Below are 24,758 nucleotides of genomic sequence, written 5' to 3'. Positions count from 1 at the left end.
ACACTCCGGTCGCGTTCCCTACGCTCAGTAACCAAGATATCTATTGGTTTGACTCCCGCTATAACACAGACTGCCTTCCGCGAGACTGTTCTATAACAGCCAGCAAGAGGAGTCGCTGGGCCCTCCGAAAAATGTCCGCGCAATACCTAAAAGCCATGCGGGGAACCCAGACAGTCGCAGTATACAGCTTATAGCTTCGCTGACACCTTTGTAAAGGATACGCATGGTACGGAAATTCAATCCCAATTGGGATGTATGACTCTACGGATTCCATAAAAAGCATCAGCGGCCTTTTTTGCTTCATGTTGTAGATGTTTCTTGAAGCGAAAATTTTCAAGGATAACACCCAAGGATTTTTGAGTTGTAACGTACCGAATGGGGAGACCAGCCATCCGGACCCGAATTCGTCGGGTAGCAGCCAACCGGCCCTTCAGCAGCATCATTGTAGTTTTCTCTGGGCTGAAAATCATCTTATGTTGGAAAATCCACAGTCGGATTGTCTCACAAGTACGAGCAGCCCGGAACTCTACCTCGTTACGCGAATCCCCTTCAATTAGTAGCAGTGCATCGTCAGCATAAGCGACGATACGACGACCACATGGCAGCGTTAAACGCAACATCGAATCGAATTCTCTGATCCAAAGAAGGGGACTCAGAACACTGCCATGAGGGCATCTTTTAGTTAAGGTCTTACGAACCTCCGAGCCACCATCATGCAGGGAAACTGTCCAATGGCTGAAATAACTTGAGAGCACTTCTACTTCATTTCGTGTGCTCTTACGCTTCTGCATATGAAACAGGGCAGAGGGCCACCATAAATTGTTAAATGCTCCGGATATGTCCAGGAAAATCCCTAATACATATTTATATGGACTAGAGGAAGCTATATCCATCACCTTTAGTTTGGCATCCTCAGTGCTCTTGCCCGGTCGGAAACCATATTGGTTATCCATTAACAAATGATCAGTGGCCTATCTAACATTAATACGCAAATATAGAACCTTCTCAAAAACCTTGCCAATCACAGGCAACAGTGTTAGTGGACGGTAAGAAGATCTAACAGTAGGTTCTTTGTCGCCACCTTTGAACAACAACATCAAGTCTCCACACTTCCAACATGCCGGAGAGTGGCTGGCAAAGAGCAAACTGTTATATATTCTGGTTAGAGGATCAAGGACTACTGGAAGTGCTCGGACGAGAAACTCCACTGTCATACAATCATATCCGGGGGCCTTGTGCTGTGCCATACTACAGATCACCTGGCGCACTTCCGTCTCAGTGATCTCAAAAGACTGTAAGTCACCCCTGCATCTACCTCTGCACCATCATTGTCAGGACCAGTGTTCGAGGAGGTCAAAGGATAAGGCTCCGGCCCCCTCCTCCAGCTAGGCTTCTTACCTCACTAACATTGTCATGGTTGGAGATGCCCTGACCTAACAGTATACGAACAAAATGCTCGCTGTATTCCTTCTACTTAGATGTTGGATACAAGCCCACAAGCGTGACGACTACCCACAGTGAGCCACGGGCAGCTGGAAAAGACTTTATACATTGTAACCTCTGTTCGTGAAAAGTAAACTAATACTCACAGATATTGTTACCACTTTCTTGTAACATATTAATACAAAATTACTATCGATACATACCCAAAAACCATTAACACAAAACGTAGAAGCCAGAATTTTGTACAACTCCCAAATATTTTTATTCATCAAATGAAATTAGTTTTTATAATGAATTTGATTATTTTAATTCGCGAAATGAGTTCGTTGAAATAAATGATAATGGTAATGAATTTGAGGAGTAAGATGGCAATTATGAAACTGTCGAAATATCGGAAACTACAGGTTACAATTTATATGAAGAAGAGGTAGAATCCCATGAAAATTTTTCAAAACAGATAGATGATTTTAGCTTACATAATATATATATTATAATATTATGAAAATGCATGGAGTGTAGTAGAAGTAAGTGGTGATGTTTCAGACGAGGATTATAAACCCATTTTCAATGAAAATAATTTAGATAATTATGATGAGGTATTTTTGACCGATAAATTTTTAGGGGACATGAGCCTTGGAACTAACAATTTTAATACAGATCTAATTGAAATCAATGACTGTACTCTAAGAATTTTAAGATTAATGCATGGTACTGAAGCAGTAAATAATTACATTTAGAATTTTATAAATGATTATAATAACTGGCCAATGACAAATGCTAGTAAAAATAAAAACAAACCTAAAGAGAAAGATAGGGCTGCTAGGAAAATGAAAAATAATTCTAGTAATGCTATTAAAAATAATTAAATGCAGTATGACACAAATAAATAGAAATAAATAAATATGAAATAAATAAATAGAAATTTTAATATAAGTAAAATGGAAACTGAGAAAACAGCTGTTAATAATAAAAATGTATATCAGTCAGCACATTCGAAATGTAATATTAAATTTCCTGTGGATAATATTAAAAACAGACAAGGAGTATGAAATTATAGGAACTAAGATGGCCTAGAAATTCCTCAGTGCATTGTCAATGTTAAAGATTGTGTAGCCTTCTGTACAGTTACAAATCCTACACTTGTAAACAGAAAAATATTATGTAATATGCCACTATATATAGAACCTTTAGACGATTATAAATGTGTACCAGTGTATAATAATGATAATACCAATAAATGTATTAAGAAGAAAAATAGTAAAATTAATAATAATAATAGTAGTAATAATAATAAATGTAAAAGGTTGCTTAATGTTAATAATAATATAGTAATGGATGTTAAAATTAAGTTGCTAGATTTTAAAAATAGTAAGAAGAGAAAGCGTATACTAAAGAAAATTTTGACAGTAGTAAGTTACCTAATACAAGTAATAAAGATAGGAAAGAAAATGATAGAAGTAATAGGAAAACGTTGCCGATAATCAAAATTAATAAAATTATTATTGATGAGAATAATGAAATATGTAATGAATGATATTATAAGTAATAATAGTAATATATTGCTAAAAAATATGAAAAAGACAAGACGTAATGAGGTAATGTTAAAATGAATAAAGATGTTTTTTAAACAATGATAGATAATATTAATTATTATAAGATAATATTAATTATATAAATTACCAAATAATATTGAAAGAAATATTAAAGTTAATGATTACGGTAATAAATATAATAAAGTTGTTGAATATGAAGTTAATATTGACAATGTAAGTAATGATGTTAATGAAGAAGGCGTTAAATATAATAAGAATTAAAGATAAATTGTCGAAAAATAAGAAGAAATACAAGAATAATAAGTGTATGTCTTCGAATATTATTAATGAAGAAGATAATAACAAAACTGATAATTACAGTAAAAGGAATTATGATAATAAGAAAAGAAATAGAGTTAATGATAATAAAATGTTGCCAGATAATACATGTAAATACCATATTAGGAAAAATAAAAGTAATAATATTATGAATAAATTTAGATTGCGTAAATCTATGAAAATACCAGTGATAGAAATAAAAATAATAAGTATAATATTATAAATAAAAATAAGGATAGGAATGAAATAAATGTAAAAAATATAAGAAATGTTAAGAAAAATGTTAGTAATAATTTTAATATGATTAATTGTGAGAAGAGTTTGATATGTTAGATGTTAGGACCAATCAAAAGAATTGGAAGAAGAGGAAGAAATAATTAAAATAAATAAACCTCGGTTATTAGACTGATAAGGAAATAAAATAATTGGTCAATGAATTAAAGAAAATTAGAATATAAAATAATTACGAAGAAGAGTTAGTAGTGATGAATGAATTTTTAAATGCTTTTACTGTATTCATAAAAATAAATTATGAAGAAAATATATTAATTTGAACCAATGATAATTATTAATTTTGATTAAAATACTTCCTCTTAATATGAAGTATTATTGTTTATTGAATTTTATAAATACTTAAGTATTAGTGAAATAACAGGAATAATATGTATATATTGAAATAAAATAATTATCTGATAAAAATAAAATAAACAGGAGAATCAACTTACGTATTATGAATCGAAATTATTTTATTTATTATGTTATATAAAAATTAACACATTGTTAAAAACATGATATTAAAAGGATGAATAAAAATATGTAAGAGTGAGGTAATTTCACAGCTGTATAATGAAAGATTAGTAACAGTCACGTACATCAGATAATATTACAAAGCTATACTGCAATGAGTAAACTATTTACGGTATATAATAAATATTATATGTTGCATTAATATTATTTTTTAATATTAATGCAAGAATTGAAATAAAAATACATATAAGTTATGCATCCGACATAATTATTTGATTTACTACAAATAAGTGCTATTATGAAGATTATTTGAGAATATTTTGTAATGTATTATTAATGAAGAAATGTTATGTATATTTTCAAAAGAATTGTTGTAAAAATAATTTTTAAATAAAAGAAATGATGTTCTAATTATAACTGACATTGAAAAGTGTAGGTCAAGATTAAATAAACTATACAATTCAGTAAATTATAATAAGCATCAAATAATATTAAAGTTAGTTAATAATCCAAGAAAAGTTAAAACACTAAAATTATTTGAAAACACTAAGACAAGAATAAATGTAGAAATATCTGAAAGTAATTTTTTTGATAATATAGTTAATTTTGTTAAAGAATATTTAATGCCAAATGTAAAACATAGTTTGTACTTTGAAGATGAGTTTTATGAAAGATTTACAACTGTTATAGCTGAATATTTTAAGAATAGTCAACTACAATTGATTAAATGTAATAGTAAATTATTAGATATTGTTAATAATGATGAATTACAAGAAATAATAAACAGTTATCATCTAGGAAAAAACAAATCATCGTGAAATAAAAACATGTCAGCAAATAAAGAGAAAATATTATGCCCTGAATTTAAAGGTACATATACAGAATTATATTAATAAATGCAATATTTGTTTAAAAACAAAATACGAAAGGATCGTCTTACAATTAGAAATTAATTTAATTCCAATGCCTGATAAATCACTACAGGTATTACATATAGGTAGTATTTCAATTGAAAAACAAACATTTTTAACAATTGTTGATAGCTTTTCAAGATATGCTCAAGTATATTTAATTGCAGGTCAACAAGCAACGGAAGTGGCAGACAAATTATTGAACTATTTTACTCACCTTGGAGTTCCCGAAATAGTTATTTCAAATAATGATAATGAATTTAATAATAATGTAATTAAAGAATTGATGAGGTTACATGAAATAAAAATACATTTACAATATAGCATCCACAATCAAATGGAATATGTGGGAGATTCCACAACACACTAAATGAAGATATTAGAATATTTAATAACAAGGAAGAATTTAAAAATGAAAATATAGAAACTAAAGTAAAAAAGCAATAATTGCATATAATAGTACCATTCAGTTAATTAATAAATTGACCCCCTTATGAAGTATTATATGGACACATTAATCCCAATCCATTATTAGAAATAGATTTATAACAGCAGGTAATGAATGATTATGTTAATACACACAAAGAAAAGATTAATAAATTATATGAACATGTAAAGGAAATAAACGAAAAAAACGAAACAAAGGGTACAAGAAAAAGTGAACATTAATAGGGAAGAATTACCAGTAATTCCAAAAGTATATGTTAAATCGGTCCAGAAGGAAAGTAAGCAAAAAAATAAATATAATAAGGAAAAAATTATGGCGGTTAATGAAGAAAGGAAAACAGCAGAAATTGAAGGAAGACATTATAATACAAAAAATAAAATTTGTTTATCAAATATAAAATGTCCTAGAAAATTTGACAACCAGTCTTCCAATGTAGATACTAATCTCTGCTTAAACTCTGTTCCAGGTACATCCTTGGGTCTATAAATGAGATAAATCCCAGATTCCCCTGGGTAGAAGCAGAAGTTGCAGAAATTAAAGATGTTACGATAAATTCTGGAATTGTACCAGTTAATTTAGGTATCATACTTTTGTGTATTATGATCTAAATAAGTTTTTTAATAATATAGAAAGCTTGAATAACATTTATATAAATGAGTTAAGTAACACTAATAATAAAGAATTGTACAATATAAGTAGTAGAAAGGATTTCGTTACAGAAAGTAGTAGCAAATATAGAAATGTGAGTAATTATATAAGATTTATTAATCATATTAAGTTTTTAATAAAAGAAAAGTTTATACTATACTGAAAAAGTTACATAAGTTTATAGTATACAGAAAAGTTTATCAATATACTGTAAATGTAGATATTATAAGTGAATTCAATAGCATGATAAAGATAATTTTAATGAGTTGAAAAATAAGTTGTTATTAATGAATAAAAATGTAAATGATTTTGTAGAGTTAGAGAAAATAAGAGATTTCCTGAATCAAATATATTATATAATATTGTATTGTGCTTGTTACAAGATATAGATAATAGCCTAACATTTTGTAAGCTAGGAACATCCAAGTATTATATCTATGAAAGAATTATTTAATGAAATATTGGAAATGCCTAAATATTATAATAATAGGTTATCATTAGAATCTAAACTAAACAGTTTAAAAGAATTTGAAAATATGTTAAAAGTTAATTGTAAGATTTCTAAAAATAATATGTATTTTCTTGAACTGCCAATAGTAGAAGAAACAAGTTATGATTTATATAAATTGATATCCATGCCTACTAAATGAGATTTAGAATATGTAACTATTATACTGAAAGTAAAATATTTGTTAAAATCAGAAGTTATAGGATTAAATGATAAATGTAATAATAAATAATGTATATAATAAATATTTGTGTTCAAATGAATTAACATTGTAACTCATGAAAACATTGACTGTGAAAAGATATTGTATTAAATATTAAAATAAATAATTGTGAATACATAACGTTAGAAGTAAAAGGAAATATGGATATCAGAATTACAATATTTTTTGGCAATAATGCCACATAAAAGAAAAATTTACAATTATAAATTATAAAGAAACTGTAACAAAAATATTAGAAGGTATATATTTAATAAATTCAAATAATAGTAACATATTATCTAGGATAGCCCACTACAGCATATAAGTAAAAGTTATGGGCATCCTCAATTTATTGATGTTAATGAATTAAATATAGACAAGATGCAGCATTCGGATTCATCCAATTCAACGTTAAGACGTTAGAATTAGAAAAAATAAATTTGAATAATTTATCAATGGTTTGGAAAAATAATGATGCTACAGGTGTTATATCATTGTAGACCATAATATTGTATTGTATGTTGATTGTTAACGATTATTGAATTGTATATTAAAGTATTTAGGAAAACACCCGTGTCTGTTGAACCAAACCCAGATGATGCTTTATTTACGGGGGGGGGGGGAGAAGTTATATTACAGTAACAACTGATGCATTGCATTACATAAGCCACATGTGCAGCCAGCCTATCCCTAGTTTCCAGGAAAAGCTACTGTGAGAAAGAATGTAATGCAGCTGCAACCTTTGTCTTTATTCTAATTGCAGTCTTAAGTCTGGACCTGTACAATGCACATCGTTCTATTAAAGTCTTAGACTCATTCAATATTATATCGTTCTATATTATAACACATTAGTGTGTACACATAATGATGTTAACAGTTAATTATTTACGATTATATGTATACTAATTGTAATAAATAAGGTTAGTTTTTTTTAAATTTCATAACTTGTTGAGTATTAAACTTAACTATCTATATATATATAAATGTTAAGTTCGTTTGTGTACGGCTTCAAAAACTCAAAATGTTCTGCACCGATTGAGCTCAAATTTTAGCACGATATATAACCCGCATCAAAGATTGTTTTCATCTATTTTTAATTTGTACAGTTTTTTAATAAGAGGCTAATAAATCAGATGAAAATGTAAACAAAGGAAAACCAATCAGATCAATGCAAGATGGCCGCTCTCAAACACAACGACCAATCACAAAGAGCTCGTATGGCCGTTGCCAATGTAAACAAAATCACAACTGATTAAGTAACAAATTCCTTTGAATTATATTTAACAGCTAAAACATCTGTATTTTATTAAAAAAAAAAAAAACACGATAAAAAAATTTAGCACGATATATAACCCGCATCAAAGATTGTTTTAATATATTTTTAATAAATCTATCTATTTTTAATTTGTACAGTTTTTTAATAAATAAGAGGCTAATAAATCAGATGAAAATGTAAGCAAAGGAAAACCAATCAGATCAATGCAAAATGGCCGCTCTCAAACACAACGACCTATCACAAAGAGCTCGTATGGCCGTTGCCAATGTAAACAAAATCACAACTGATTAAATAACAAATTTCTTTGAATTATATTTAACAGCTAAAACATCTGTATTCTATTAAAAAAAACACCAAAAATAAAGAAAAGCCACCAAGAAGGATAACTTACAGTAAATAAATTAAAATACCCAACTTTCTTATAGCCCAGATAGACTTAAGACTATGCAGACAAAAAAAGTCGAAATAACCAAATACACAGAAAATAATATCCCTACATAATGACCAAGAAATCCTTTGTTAGGTTATTTTTTTACATATATATATGACCAAACAATCGTTTTTTGGTCATTTAGCGTTCTTTGCTATGTAAAAGCAAAGAACAAAATTCACAAATATTAACACTGAAACCATACAACTAAGTGTTTTTTTTTTTTTCTAACCTCCGAAACCACTGTTATGCATTGCTTTAGATGATGATATGAATGATTTATAGCTTATGAAAATGCCATGCCTGACCGGGATTCCAACTCTGAATCACCGGATTAAAGTCCGAGACGTTGCCACGGAGGCCGGCAAACATATTCGTTAGGAGCCTAATAAAAACACGACTTACCAAAATGGCATTGTGTGTCAAAAAAATTATTATATAAGGACTATAATTACTTTTAATACGCGAAACCCTTTGCAATGATTGAACATTAACTTAAACCTCTTCAAAAATTATTCCTTTTGAACTAAGCCACATTTTAATATCATTGTTTTTCTATAACACGGCTGGAATTCTTTTCGTTTAATGATAAGAATAGTTGTTGAAGACAATAACCGAATTCTCTTCCAAAGGACATAATACAATGCTAAACTATTTCTAAATAATTCAAATTCGTGTAATTTTATTTACGAATCGCTTTTTTATCAAAATCTCACTTTTTTCTCAATTGACCTGCGGGGTTTTGTTTTCTTTGGAGACCGTAATTCATTAGTAGATTCATACTCGAAAATCACGTTGTACACTGAAGCAGCACAACTTCTACTTACGTTAGCAGTTTATTAACATCTGAAATCAACGCCGTTTGATTATTCTGTAATTTGTGATGTGTTTTTTCGCACGACTTAAGGGCTTTTTTCGCAGCCCACAAATATTTATATATAAAAATGTTAAGTTCCTTTGTGTACGCTTCAAAAACTCAAAATGTTCTGCACCGATTGAGTTCAAATTTTAGCACGATATATAACCCACATCAAAGATTTTTTTATCTATTTTTCGCATCAGTCACACACCCGTGACCGCGAGAAAACAGTTTTTTAACGGTCAGCTGTGTACCAGTGACCGCGCCATCTGCCGGAAGCGAGGGGAACACTCGCCATACTAGCTAACGACAACCGCAGTCACATGTGAAACAATACCCGTTTCCAATTACATTGTTTATTAACAAAAAAAAAAAAAAAAAAAAACGAATCCACTTGCATCTGATCAGATTATTATACAATCTGAATTAAATATTCACTTTAATCGAGGTACTTTTGTGTGATCGTGTCGTGATTGAGCTGCGCCTTTCACCAAGCTCTGAATTTATTATAAAACGACCAACGGTGGGATATATGTATTAATGACGCGTGCAACACTGCACATCCAAACCAAATTCGCGCATTATTCGCAATTATAGTGACCGCTTGCTTCCCTTCATCTCCCACAGAGTTATGGGAAAGATATCGATCGCATATGGGTGAGGATATTTTGCATAGAGTACGCCTAGAAAAATACCAATATGACCATGTAATTTACAGAAGGCATTTACAACGAAGCATTGATAAATATTGAAGATGTTTATCAAGTGCTTAGCTATTGCAAATAAAGTTCTTAGTTAATTGGGAATGCCAGCACCCACCCGAGCTGCGATTGCTTCATTTTATGTGGATTTACGCCGTGAAAAGAGTAACAACATTGGTGATCTTCAGTCATATGTCCAATCAAACATTCCCAAATTAACGCGTGAACAAAAAGGCATTTATGATCGCATAATGCAAATGATAAATGACGGAGTTGGGTGGACCTTCTTCTTGGATGCGCCAGGAGGAACTGGGAAAACATTCCTCATTAGATTGAATCTAGCAACGGTTAGATTAAAAAATGCCAATAATCCTGTTGCGGAATATTAATCAGCCAAAACTTTGCAACTACACGCGACTTGCAGTTAAGAAATTGATGAATAACGTAGTGGAAGCAACGATTTTAACGGGGTCTTTCAAAGGTGAAGATGTCCTCATTCCTCGAATTCCCATAATCCCGACCGATACACCATTTTAATTTAAAAGATTGCAATTCCCAATTCGATTGGCATTTGCAATAACAATCAATAAAGCTCAAGGTCAATCTTTAGAATTGTGTAGTTTAGATTTATATGCGGATTGCTTCTCACATGGCCAACTGTATGTTGCGTGTTCCCGAGTCGGCAACTATCTACACTATCTACGCAGACAGTGTAAAAACAAAAAATATTGTATATCCACAAGTATTGCAAAATTAAACTTCTATGAAACGTATGCTTTGTTTTGTTTCTCATTTCTCATACATGCAACCACAATGTGCCACAGCGAAGCGTGGCGGGTAGAGTTAGTATTATATATATATTAATTACTTTATATTATTATTATTATTATTATAATAGTATATATATATATTTCTTTTTTTGTTATATCTTCGTAATTCTATTGAGTACATTTATCTACCTTTCTTAGCTTTATCATAACTAAATCACATGCATGTTGATGTGGTTCTGTTATATTCCGTTTTCCAAACTCACTGTACTGGCACTTCTCCTTTGTAAGGCTTTGTATAGCATTTGGTGATGTCTCTTACCCCACTAACATCACACACATTATCTGGCTAGTCTTTCTTTCTGTTCTGAGCAAATTAAAATTCTTAAATAAAACATCCACTTGATTATTAATCTGTTCATTTATAATTCTCTACTGCCAGGGAAAAAACTGACAAGTCAAATTTTGAGATTTTTCATTACAGTCATAAGAATTTTCAACACTTGACGCAAGAAATAAGATATATTTCAGCTAAATATAAAATGGAGTTTTCTTAACTTTAGTATACTGAAATTAAACATGTAGTAGTACTATTGCTTATTAAAAAAAAAGTTTAAAATAGGTTTGACTTATCTAGTTTTGCACATATATATATTGATTGACTTGTTTGGATTGACTCCAGTAAATTAATCAGCAAAAAAATTTATGGTTCACCTTTTTAACTCATGTTATTTATAAAATCTACAAAATTGAAGAAAATCAAAATTCGTTCTAAATATCTTCACAGATATTACATTAAATCTTACAAATATAAACTTGAAACATTATTAGAAATGTGCACTGTTCAGTTTTAGAAACCAGTTTTTTTTGTATGAAATAAAGGGTATTAAAGAGTATTGTAATTGTGAAAAATTTTGGATTTCAGATTTCAATGGAAATAACCATTTTGACATCACTGAATCCATTTTGACTAGTTTCAGCGTGACATCTGTATGTACGTATGTGTCTCACATAACTTAAAAACGATTAGCTGTAGGATGTCGAAATTTTGGATTTAGAACTGTTGTAACATCTAGTTGTGAACCTTTTCTTTTGATTGCAACTGACTGAACCAAAACTGTCCAAAAACAAAAAAAACCCAAAAATTTGGATTTTAAACTTTTTTAAACTGCAGTAATAAGCTCTCATCGAGAGCTTTTCATTGATATATTATAAGTGGTACTTATTTTCATTGGTTCCAGAGTTATAGCCAAAAAATATTTAATTAATGAAACAATTGGATCTTACAAGGAGACATCGATTCAAATGCGACTTCATCTCCTTTTTTTGAAACTTTTTTTTAATTTAAATATATTGTTTTATTAATAATTATTAACCTTTGATTTAAAAAAAAAAAATTGCAATAATAATGATTCAATTATAGCAATAAAAAAAAATATATATAAATATATATGAAAGAAAAATCAGAAGTTATTAGTGAAATAAAATTTTATATACTTTTAGTAACGTTATATGCAATTTAATATGTGTACAAGGAAGTCATGTGGTGTCCACATCAGATTTTTAAAAGAGAATATTTTGCTACGTAATATTGTTTTGAGAATTCATTTGTCACTCGTTCACCAATGTTTATAATGCTCTCTTATATAGTGAGAAATCGTTTTCTACATAACTTAACTGTATACAACATAAACATAGAAAACAATAAACGTGACAGACATGAAAACTGTATTATTTACATTCTCAATATTGTGGAAATTAATTATCAAATTACAAAATTCACTTAAAAATAACATATTCATAATATTTGAAGAGTCATAACAATGACTGACTTTTCCCAACTCACATGAAAGAATTTCAGATATCTCCAACATTGGTGTCACTGTCATCTAAGTCAGGGCCAATATTCTTCAGTTGAAAGTCCTTCATATGGACTTCATATGAATGGAACATTGGATCAATGTGAGGAAGCAATTCGATAAGGTTCTTTTTCTTATCTTTTGTTATTTTACATGGCCCATTATACAGCTTGTTCAGTGCTACTGCTGGCCTCGGATATCCTCTGAATGTAAAATGTGTAATGGTTCTGTTTCATTTAAAGTTGTTTTCTATCGAATTTCTCCAAATTTGCAACTGTAGTACAACCATGGTATTTATGACCAGAGAATCTTTTCTGTGTATACATTTTTATTTCTTAATACTAGCTGTTATTTCAGAACTGATCCAAAAACATAAATATCACCACTCTTCATTTCATACGCATCAAATTTGTTTTTATGTGGTGTACAACGTACAAGTTGGTACCAATCTCTAGGATGAGGAATCTCGATCAGTCTTCTTTTTCTGTCTCTCTGTAGCAGAATGTCACTCATAATAGATATGAGTATGACCTTTTTTTTCTTTCTTGTTTAGCCTCCAGGAAATTACTGTTCAGATATTACTTCATAAGATGATTGAGGATGATATGTGTAAGTATAAATGAAGTGTAGTCTTGTAAAATCTCAGTTTGACCATTCCTGAGATTTGTGGTTAATTGAAACCCAACCACCAAAGAACACTGGTATCCACGATCTAGTATTCAAATCCATATAAAAGAAACTGCCTTTAATAGGACTTGAATGCTGGAATTCTCAATTTCCAAATCAGCTGTTTTGGAGATGAGTATGACCTGGTACCATGAATCTGTCATCACTAACTGAAGATATGTATTTCGCTGCACAGCACAACTAAACATTACAGCCACTTAAGAATTCCTATTTTGGCCTGGGCATAATGTCTGTGTATAGAAGACAATGTGTTTGACATCCTTTGGTAAATCATCAATAACCTTTAACAGACATGAGGCGATATCATTTGTACCATGATCGGCAACATCATCATGCCACATAAATCACTTTACCTCTTTTGTTGCGAAGTCATGAGCAGTTAAATTAACACCTGTAGTTGTCTTTTATAAAATGCCACAGATATTTTAAGATAAGGGCATGGAAGACATTGTTGTAGATCGAATGAAAAAAATTTGTAATTGAGATCTACATTTGCTTTTGGTTTGTCTTCTCATTTTTCTCATATGATTGACACACTTTTTTGATACTCTTCTAAAACAATTTTGTTGTTTTCCATGTCTTCTTTACTTACTTCAGTTTGTTTTTTTTAGAGTATCACACTTGTTAAATTTAGGTTTCTTAAAAGATAAATTTGCAGAATGAAATATGTCTGAAAATATTTTTTGATACAGGATTTGTTCCACTTTTGTTTAGCTTGTACATTTTTGTGAATCAAATGAGCCAGCAAATATTTTTTGTTATGGTTTTTCAGGTGTAATGGCTTTCATAAGCCGGGTAAGGTAGTAATATATAGTTTTAACATAATCCTGAACTGAATTATAATCCAGAATTACTACTGGTCAATTTATTTTGCTCTGCTAATTCTATGAAGCATTTAGTTTCCCCTAAAGCTGTCTGAAAACAGCCTTTAAAAACCGTTCTTATGGCATTTATTTCCAGGTGTTAGGTATTGGTGGTGAATCTAAATTGTGCTTGTTTTTTCAACAGTGTGTAGCCTAGATAATGACTTCTCTTTTGTTTTAGTGCAGTTATTTATACATGTTACTCTGTTATCTCTTTTACCCGTTTACCAATGCTTTTCAAACATTTTTACTTTTCCTGGTGTGAAAATTTATTTCTTCACAGCATATGACAGTCAGGCCAAGAATTCAACACTTGCATCTTTTACTTTTATCCTTTTCCTCTTTTACTTTTCCCTGTATTTCTAGTCAGTTTTGTTTTATTCCACCCTCTACGAGGATTACGTTTATGAGGAATACTTTCTGAAATCCTAATTGTTGATTCAATTGTAGTTTGTAGGATAACTAAAAAAAAGAAACGTATATTGTAAAGACAAACGTATATTGTTTGTCCTGCTATTTAAATAATTTATAGTTGTTCCACAAATCACAACATCATTTGTGCAAATAAATAAGGTTCATTAAGTGCTTCAATTAGACAAGATCCCTAAGAGTTGGTCATATTAAAAATTATTTCAAACAAAATTTTAGGTAATGTTTAGAGGACTAACCACCACTTTAAACTGATTCGATACTTGCCTGTTAAGGGAGGTATGATTTTTTTTTGTCTTCGAAATCCCATTTTTTCCACCCCGTGTGTCAATGGTTAGTGATACCAAAAAACTTTACTTAGATAAGTTTTAGGCCATTATCCAAAGAATAGTAGGAACTTTAAATGAATTCGATGTTTTACTCAATAAGAAAGTTATAGCGATATTTTGTTTTTTCGAAAAAGCTCCTCGTTTCCCCCTTCATGATCCGATTTTGCCCATTAACGAACTCGACCGAGATTTTGGGTCGTTATATTTTATATATCAATTTGAAAGTGACTGACGCAAAATGACGGGAGTTATCGTGTCCACAAGAAAGTAAAATATATATATATATATATATAAACTTTTGAACTGATGGTGGTTTTGGGATCGGGGAGTTGTGAAACGGGAAACTATATCGAAATTTTCTGGATGTCAAATCATGGTACCCATTACAATCGGTAGCTTTTTTATGAAATCTACCTAAAAGAAGGTCATACTCCGTTGAAAATGGAAGACTCGATGAAACCGTTCAGAATTGTGTAAAAGAAAAAGATTGAATATTTTAATTAAAAAATAGTGGAAAAATAATTATAAACAAACAGTTGAATAATCAAGGGAATGTTTATTTTAGGAGTCTTAATTTGTTTGGAACCGGAAGTAGATAATTATAAAATAAATAGATGGAACGAAACCATAGATAACAAAGAAGAGGGAGAAGACTAGCCAGATAATGTGCGTGATTTGACTGCGATAAGGGGTATGACCTAACCTAATGATATTAATTTTAAATGTGTGTAAAGAAGTTAAATAAGGGTGATTTTTTAGTCCTGTTATCCGATTGTTAATGTCTGGTAATTTTTTTCTAAGAAAGGGAAATTTTGTTTTGTGAAACGAAGTTGGTAGCGCTACTCAACCGGTATAGATACGGCAGTGTGAGTTGATTCTCTTTGAACTGTGTAAATTTTTGTGCCGTTTCCGGTCGTATTACGAACAGAATGTCTTTTACCATAGAACAACGAGTTTTCATTCTTGAACAATATTTTGCTACGAAATCGTACGCGAGTGTAAAAGAATCATTTCAAATTAAATTTGTCGGTGTTCCTCCGCCAGAAAAAAATATTAATTTCTAGGCTAGCAAACCGATTTCGAGAGAGAGGTAGTGTTTGCGACAGAAAACGTAGTGATCGACCGACTCGCTTGATAGATGACGTTTTAGAGAATGTGAAAACTAGATTGCTCAATTCTCCACGGAAAAGTTTACGAAAACTTTCCACGCAAGTCGGTTTGTCATATTCGAGTGTTCAGAAAGCCGGTAAAAAATTGAAATTGTATCCGTATCGCATACGATTAGTCCAAGAGCTTTAGCCTCCAGATTTAAACAAGCGATTGCAGTATTGCCGTTGGTTTAGGTCTCTCGTAAATGATAACGGAATCGAATTTTTAAACACAGTGTTCTTTAGTGATGAAGCTTGGATCCATCTCGATGGTTATGCGAACAGTCAAAACTGTCGAATTTGGGCGGTTGAAAGTCCTAACGCTTTACAAGACAAATCTTTGCATCCTGAAAAAATTGGTGTGGTGAACGATATCTCGTCATCGTATAGTCGGACCCGTATTCTTCGAACAGACAGTAAATGGTAAAGTATACAGGAATATTGTGCGCCAATATTGTGTTCCTCCTGGAACCTGAAAAACATTAACGAATAAATTTTTATACGTTAAAAATATTACAAAAAAATGTCCTGATGTCATTAACTTTTAAAAATCAATTTAATAAAAACTGCGTAGTAATGATTATCAATTACGTATAATTTGATCTTATAACATATTAAAAGTCTTTGAAATTTATGTTTCTTTAATACATGTCATCTCTATTGGCTTTTTCTTAATGTATGAAATCGGAGCGATTCATGTCAAAGTTGTTATAGTTAAAACAGCTTTAAGAGTGTCCTTTTGCGATTACGATTTCTCATTTGTCTTAACTTTGTTAATTATGACAAACAGTCTCTCTCTATCAGGGTATTTAAACCAAATAAACGAGAAAAATTTCATAATTATCAATAAGTTTGTAACCTTCATCTAATTTTAAAAAATGCTTCGATTTCACACAAATGTTTCGCTTCAAATTTATCATTGTTTACGTATACGTTTAAATAGAAGGAAACTTAATCGATCGGTTCGGTGTCATTGATTACTATGTAGATTTGATTGAATACATGCAGTCCAGAAATTCTTGATTTTTGAAGTGTTGTCCGTTATTATTTCTCAACTTTTTGAAGCGAGGTCGTCTTATCGGTATAGATGTCATAAAATGTCTCCGGTTTTGCTTTGAACATAGACTGGACAACACCAGTGGCGGCTCGTAGTTAAAATTAATGGGGATGCTGCTCCAGAAATTTTTTTTCTGGACCTTTTCAAGGCCATGGTTAAAGTTTTCTGTGAAATAAAGAACCGAAAAAAAGAATCAAATAGAATGGCTGAAAGCAGGATGATAATCTAATTCTACACTTATCACATTCAGCAATGGAGTACACGGTTTTTAAGTCCATTGTGTTTACTACACATTGCACATTGAGTTTTTACTCATTACCTTCTCTTTCGCCCTTCCAGCATGTTTTTGGACAGATTTGGCGATCAAAGAGCCCTTGCTTTCCGCCATTTTCTGATCGCTACTGAAAAAAACAACTAAATTGCTTTCATATTTCATCCACCGACTAAACTAGAAAAGGAAATGAACAAGGAACGTTCCATACATTCGCGGAGTAAACAAAAACTATCTTCCGTCAACACGCTAGGGTCTCGTCTGGCGTGTGAGAGAGCACTGTCGCTCCCAAGCGACAGTGCTCTCTCTCCCTCGCAGCCTCGCGTGCAGTTTCCTATGTATGCATGCGCACAACAGCCAAACATCGCGCCGCTGGAACTGTGAAGCGCACAGATCCATACAACGATTTTTATATCTTTTACATAAACTGGGGGAATGCTACTGACATTAAGCTTAAGGATTATATATTGTACAAGTATAAAGAAAAGAGGACTCATTATGTTAAATATTATCGATAATATCAAGTGGAAATATGGGATTGTGCAGTTTTACAGTGCCTATACGCGAGCCGTCACTGGACAACAATCATTTCTACAAAATAAATCAACTTTTTTGAAACAATACGATGAAAATTGTCGTGATTTCCTGATTAACAGATTGTTTTTTTAAACTTGAGTACAGCTGTTGCTTTAGCTGTAGATATTTTATGCGATTCAGTTTTTAAAGTTGAAGTTTAAAAAAAATAGTTTGACTATGGAGAAAGTTAAACCGTAAAGTTAATTGTTTATTATAACATGACTTATTTCGATTAAGAAAGTAAGATTTAACCGGCTAGAACATCTTCAATAGTCTTATCGAAAGACGATGTTATGTGCCCATTATATTGTCGACATTTAGTTTCGACAAAGCCGTATTTTAACACGGCTGTTATTTGAACACAAATAAAATAGACTGTCAAGTTAAGTTTGGTTTTAGAAAGATTGCCATTCAAAGATTCAGCAAGATCTGGTTCAAGTCTCTGCCCACGATCCCCTGATTTTTTAATGCTACCGGCAGTGTCGGCTTGTGGATAAAATTCGTAGGGGTGCTTCTCCAGAAAATTCCTTTCTGGGCCTTTTCAAGGCCACGGTTAAAGTTTTCTGTGAAATAAAAGAGCCGAAAGAAAAATGAATCAAACAGAATAGCTGGAAGCAGGATAATAATCTAATTCTACACTTTATCAATTCAAGAATACGGTACACGGTTTTTAAGCACATTGTACTTAAACACCTAATTATTCGGTTTAACGGAATAAATAATAAAATGTCAATACAGATAATAATTTTAATATTATTAGACAATAATAAAATGTCCCCTTAAAAACACTAGTTCATCGGTGCTTAATTTAAATTTCTATATACACAGAAAGAAATACGTAAATAGTTTTTACCAATTACCTTCTCTTTCTCTCTTCAAGCATATTTTTGGACAGATTTGGCGATAAAAAACCCTTGCTTTCTGCCATATTCTGATCGCTGCTGAAAAAAACTAAACTGCTTTCATATTCCTTCCACCGACTAAACTAGAAAAGGGAACGAACGATGAACGTTCCATACACACGCGGAGTAAAAAACTAACTTCCACCAGAACGCGAGGGTTGGCACTGCGGGAGTGTCAGTGTTTTCTGTCCCTCGCAGCTTCCTATGTACGCATGCACACAACATCCAAACACCACGCCGCTGGAACTGTGAAGCGCACAGTTCTTACAATACCTTTTTTATCTTTTTCATAAACTGTGGGAAGACTAATGACATTAAGCTTAAAAATTATATATTGTACAACTATAAAGAAAGAATTAAAGAAAAAAGGACTCATTGTATTAAATGTTATCGATAATATCAAGCAGAAATAGGGGGTGCTGCATTTTCACAGTACCTATACGCGAGCCGCCACTGACTGGAATACTTTTCATTAAAACATTTCTTTAAAGAAGTAATTCGCTAACGTAAATGTTTGATTACGAGCAATCTGTACACGTCTGTTTGTACACGAGCAATCTGTTTGATTACGTCTGTACACGTCTGCTACAGACGTGTAAGCGACGGATTTAATGAAAAAACTTTTAAGTTGTAAAAAAGAAGTCATAGTCTTACTTGTCAGAGCACTTTTTCTTTACGTTTGGCTTTGTGTAAAGTCTGAATTATATTAAAATTTTTCTCATGAGTAATGGAAAACGCGAACCGGCACTTTACACCATACTTTCTTTCTTTTTCCTGTTTAGCCTCCGGTAATTACCGTTCAGATAATACTTCAGAGGATGATATGTATGAGCGTAAATGAAGTGTAGTCTTGTACAATCTCAGTTTGATCATCACTGAGATGTGTGGTTAATTGAAACCCAACCACCAAAGAACACCGGCATCCACGATCTAATATTCAAATCCGTGTAAAAAACAACTGACTTTACTAGGACTTGAGCGCTGGAACTCTCGACTCAATCAGCTGATTGACTCGACTCTCAAATCAGCTGATTTGGGAAGACGTGTTCACTAGACCAACCCGGTGGGTTAATTTGATACGATACTGACTTCAATCACAGCTACGTTTCCTTATAAAAGGATAGTCGATTTGTTAATCGATAGTAAAGATATACTTCCTTTTCGGCATATTTGTTCGCTTAAATGTAATAAAAAATTTTGAAATAGAACTAACAAGCGTAAAAATTTTAATGCTATCTTAACAATCAGCAAGGCAAAACTAATAAATGATGTGGTAAAACATTAGCAGTTGTCACAAACGTAGAAACGTTTAAAAAACTGATTACGTTCGTGGAGCGCATAAAATTCCATTAACACTTAATCAGCATCAACAACTTAAAAAGTCACTTATTTACAAGCGCAAATAAGAAAAATATTGTATATTTCAAGTCGTTTTATTTTATTTGTTGATTTTATTTTTTAAACAAGAATTTTAATTATTAAATCACTTCAGGATTGTACAGAAATAAATTCAAACAGGGAGATTTTTACGTCCAGACATATTTATTCTCCCAGGATAAAGAGATAAAAGGGATATTGTCGTCTCGTGTAATATGGAATCTTTGGTCATTTAACATAGGAAACCGCTAATTTATATTAAAAAATTCTTATACTCTAAACAATTAAGAGGAGATAAAGAAATAATAGGAAAACTTTTAATCGTGAAATTTAGTCCATTTAACATATGTAAATAAAAATTTGTTTATAAGACTTAAAAAAAAATGAGTCTGAATTCTATTAGCTTTTATGATGAATTTGAGTTATCAGGGAATTTTTAATACCTCATGTACCTTCTTTATTTTAAATATCTATTGCTGGAAATAAAATTAGCGCAGTAGGTATTTTATTCTCATAGGAATGCATATAAAATAAAATCCCGTTCGGCACGCCGGAAGGCAGAGTTAGATTTCACCGGTGCTTAGTAGGGAATAAAAAAGATTTCCACCTTAAAGTTAAGAAAAAAAAATTCAAATTTATTCAATAAGACAATGGTTGGATGTGAAAAAAAATTTCACCTGTTTAGCATACGACAAGCCCTATCTTCTTACAATTCCAGCAATATCTTAGTGAAATTCCAGCAATATCTGGAGGATGTGAAATGCAAAGATATGTCTAAATTTTCCGGAAGTCGAATCATGGTACTCATTACTTTTTCCTGTTTAGCCTTCGGTAATTACCGTTCAGATAATACTTCAGAGGATGAATGAGGATGATATGTATGAGTGTAAATGAAGTGTAGTCTTGTACAGTCTCATTTCGACCATTCCTGAGATGTGTGGTTAATTGAAAATCCAACCACCAAAGAACACCGGTATCCACGAAAGATTCGTGTAAACATAACTGACATTACCAGGACTTGAACGCTGGAACTCTCGACTTCCAAATCAGCTTATTTGGGAAGACGCGTTCACCACTAGAACAACCCGGTTAAATGAAATATATCTAAAATACATTTAAGATAACTATGATAAGACAAGAAAAAATATTCATAAGATAAGACAACTGAAGAGTATTATGAATTGATACTGCCTTAATATTCACTAAAACATTCATAGTTTTATATATGTAGGTTTTTTAATGTTAAGTTGTATATTAATTTATTTTAATGTATGCTATTCATTACAATTATGTTAAATTTATTGTTATTATTATGGATTGTTTTTGTCTTTCAATTTGGTAATTTAAAATATATATGTGTTTCACCCATTCATCTATTTCTTTGATTAGATTACTGTTTATTATTTGGACGTTAAAATGATCGGGGACTTTGTTAGTAAATATATTTGCAAATTGACATTTGCAAACAGTTAATTTTGAAAAGAATGCGGTATAAGTATTTGTTTCTATTGAACGCATATTCTACGGTGTACTTTTATATTTAAAATCATTTATATAATGTAGTATTACTTTCTTGACATATATTTGACTCGAAGTAGGTACTTACAATTTTTCAAATAAGCGTGTACCGGAATATAACCTTGGTCTACAAAGAGCTGCTCTAATTAAATATTTCTGGAGAATAAATATTTTATTAATAAGAATCATATGTTCCTCCCCATCGATTCGATATTGAAAAAGTGAATGAGCATATACAAAATATATAATTCTTGTTATTTCAACATCTTTAATTTTGTAAAAAGTATGAAAAAGATATTTTAGTCTTACGTGGATATTCCACTTCATAGATCGTCCAATATTATTCCGAGATATTTTATCGACTTAAACTCTTCTATCGACTGACAATGGACGTTACTGTTTATCGATTCTCTGATCACTGTCATTATTTAAAGTCAGAATTTGACTTCTACCCTTAAGTTAGTTTTCAAAAAGTTCTTTTACTGGTCCTTGTATAGCGCAGTTATTTAGTTTATGTATTAAAATTTTGTGAGGAATTTTATCAAATGCCTTAGCTAAATCGTGAAACATTGCTATAGTCTTTATTATTTTTATTAAATTATAGTTAATTATTCTATTTAAATGTAAAACCGCATCTTTTGTTAATTATCCAGATTGAAAACCGTACTGATTTTTATGAATAAAATTATATTTATCAAGAAACTTTCGGTTTTTTAATATTTTTTTCAATTATTTTGGAAAAGTTACTTAACAGACTTATAGGTCTGTAATTTGCCGGGTTATTTTTTTCTCCCGATTTATGCATTGCAATTATTCTGGCTATTTTAAATTTAGTTGGGAAATAGCCCTCAATAAAATATCTATTTATTACGTATTGGAGTGGTTTTTACTATGTAGTTACTTATTTCTTTTAAGCAAGAAACATTAATGCTATCGATTCCAGGTGACGAGTATTTTTTTATTAAATTTAATATTTCAGTAATATTTGTCGAGTTAAGAAACAGGGTTTTGGTAGAAGGTGAGGTTGACGAAAGAGGCAGATTTAAGTTATTTGTATTTTTTAGTATTGCATGTGCATAATTTTCTCCTACATTTTTAACGTATTTATTTAATTTATTAGGTCCAATTTTCGGTTTTGTAATTTATTTTTTCATATCTAATATTTCATTAATATATTCCCGCGTTTTTTTAATATATTTTTTTATTTATTTTGAATTTATTACTAAAATAATCAATTTTTGCTTTCTTTATTATATTGTTTTAAGAAAGCATTAAAAGATTTGAATGACAGAAAGGCTCCTGGAATAGACGGAATACCTGTAGAATTACTGCGCAGTGCAGGTGAGGAAGCGATTGATAGTTATACAAACTGGTGTGTAATATTTACGAAAAAGGGGAATTTCCGTCAGACTTCAAAAAGAGTGTTATAGTCATGATACCAAAGAAAGCAGGGGCAGATAAATGTGAAGAATGCAGAACAATTAGTTTAACTAGTCATGCATCAAAAATCTTAACTAGAATTCTGTGCAGAAGAATTGAGAGGAGAATGGAAGAAGTGTTAGAAGAAGACCAGTTTGGTTTCAGGAAAAGTATAGGGACAAGGGAAGCAATTTAAGCGCTCAGATTAATAGTATAAGGAAGATTAAAGAAAAACAAACAAACATACTTGGCATTTATAGACCAAGAAAAGACATTCGATAATGTAGACCGGAATAAAATGTTCAGTATTTTAAAAAAATTAGGGTTCAAATACAGAGATAGAAGAACAATTGCTAACATTTACAGGAACCAAACAGCAACAGTAATAATTGAAGAACATAAGAAAGAAGCCGTAATAAGAAAGAGAGTCCGACAAAGGTGTTCCCTATCACCGTTACTTTTTAATCTTTAAATAGAACTAGCAGTTAATGATGTTAAAGAACAATTTAGATTCAGAGTAACAGTACAAGGTGAAAAGATAAAGCTACGATTTGCTGCTGATGATATAGTAATTCTAGCTGAGAGTAAAAAAGATTTAGAAGGAACAATGAACGGCATGAATGATAAGTCCTACGCAAGAATTACTGCATGAAAATAAACAAGATCAAAACAAAAGTAATGAAATGTAGTAGAAATAACGAAGATGGACCACTGAATGTAAAAATAGAATGAGAAAAGATATCGGAGGTAGAAGAATTTTGTTATTTGGGAAGTAGAATTACTAAAGATGGACGAAGCAGGAGCGATATAAAACGCCGAATAGCACAGGTGAGACGAGCTTTCAGTCAGAAATATAATTTGCTTGCATAAAAAATTAATTTAAAAATCAATAAAGCATTTTTGAAAGTGTATGCTTAGAGCGTAACTTCATATGAAAGTAAAACTTGGACGATCCGAGTACCTGAGAAGAAAAGATTAGAAGCTTTTGAAATGCAGTGCTATTGGAGAATATTAAATATCAGATGGTTGGATAAAGTGACAAATGAAGAGGTGTTGCGGCAAATAGATGAAGAAAGAAGCATTTGGAAAAATATACTTAAAAGAAGAGACAAACTTATAGGCCACATAGGCAACTTATAGCTAACTTATAGGCATTCTGGAATAGTCGCTTTAATATTGGAGGGACAGGTAGAAGGAAAAAATTGTGCAGGCAGGCGACGTTTGGAATATGTAAAATAAATTGTTAGGGATGTATGATATAGTGGAGGAGGGTATACCAAAATGAAACACTGAATAGGGACTCTTGGAGAGCTGCATCAAACCAGTCAAATGATTTAAGACAAAAAAAAATTATAAGAAATATAGGCACACATTAAGCAATATATTTTAGTTTTATATTAAAGGGTTGTTTTAATAATTTACAGTGCATTTTATCTCTTTCTTTCATTTCAGCTACCATACTTAAAGCAATCCAATGGTACGCGTATGATATCCACCATTTTTTGGTTCTAA

General features: G+C 31.1%; 1 protein-coding gene and 1 long non-coding RNA gene across 4 annotated transcripts in view; one reads left to right on the top strand and one right to left on the bottom strand.

Annotated features, from left to right (window-relative positions):
- Positions 1-4,125, bottom strand: part of LOC142322924 (uncharacterized) — a 37,495-nt gene extending 33,370 nt beyond the window's left edge. The window contains exon 1 of the long non-coding RNA XR_012755966.1: positions 4,040-4,125. This is a non-coding gene — a long non-coding RNA (uncharacterized LOC142322924). The remainder of the gene's footprint in view (positions 1-4,039) is intronic.
- The window catches only part of LOC142322876 (uncharacterized), a 58,242-nt gene extending 50,864 nt beyond the window's left edge, over positions 1-7,378 (top strand). Inside the window, exon 5 of one of the 3 annotated variants that reach the window (XM_075361984.1) lies at positions 5,887-7,378. In XM_075361984.1, coding sequence (XP_075218099.1) covers positions 5,887-5,910 — 24 coding nt within the window. In that variant the 3' untranslated portion in view covers positions 5,911-7,378. The remainder of the gene's footprint in view (positions 1-5,886) is intronic. The other 2 variants (XM_075361969.1, XM_075361976.1) reach the window with 2 other exon arrangements.
- Positions 7,379-24,758: the final 17,380 nt, after the last annotated feature.

The sequence above is a fragment of the Lycorma delicatula genome, chromosome 1, assembly GCF_047948215.1.
Source record: "Lycorma delicatula isolate Av1 chromosome 1, ASM4794821v1, whole genome shotgun sequence".
Taxonomy (NCBI): Eukaryota; Metazoa; Arthropoda; class Insecta; order Hemiptera; family Fulgoridae; genus Lycorma; species Lycorma delicatula.
Note: the sequence above shows the minus strand (reverse complement) of the source record. Positions and strands in the feature narration are given on the sequence as shown.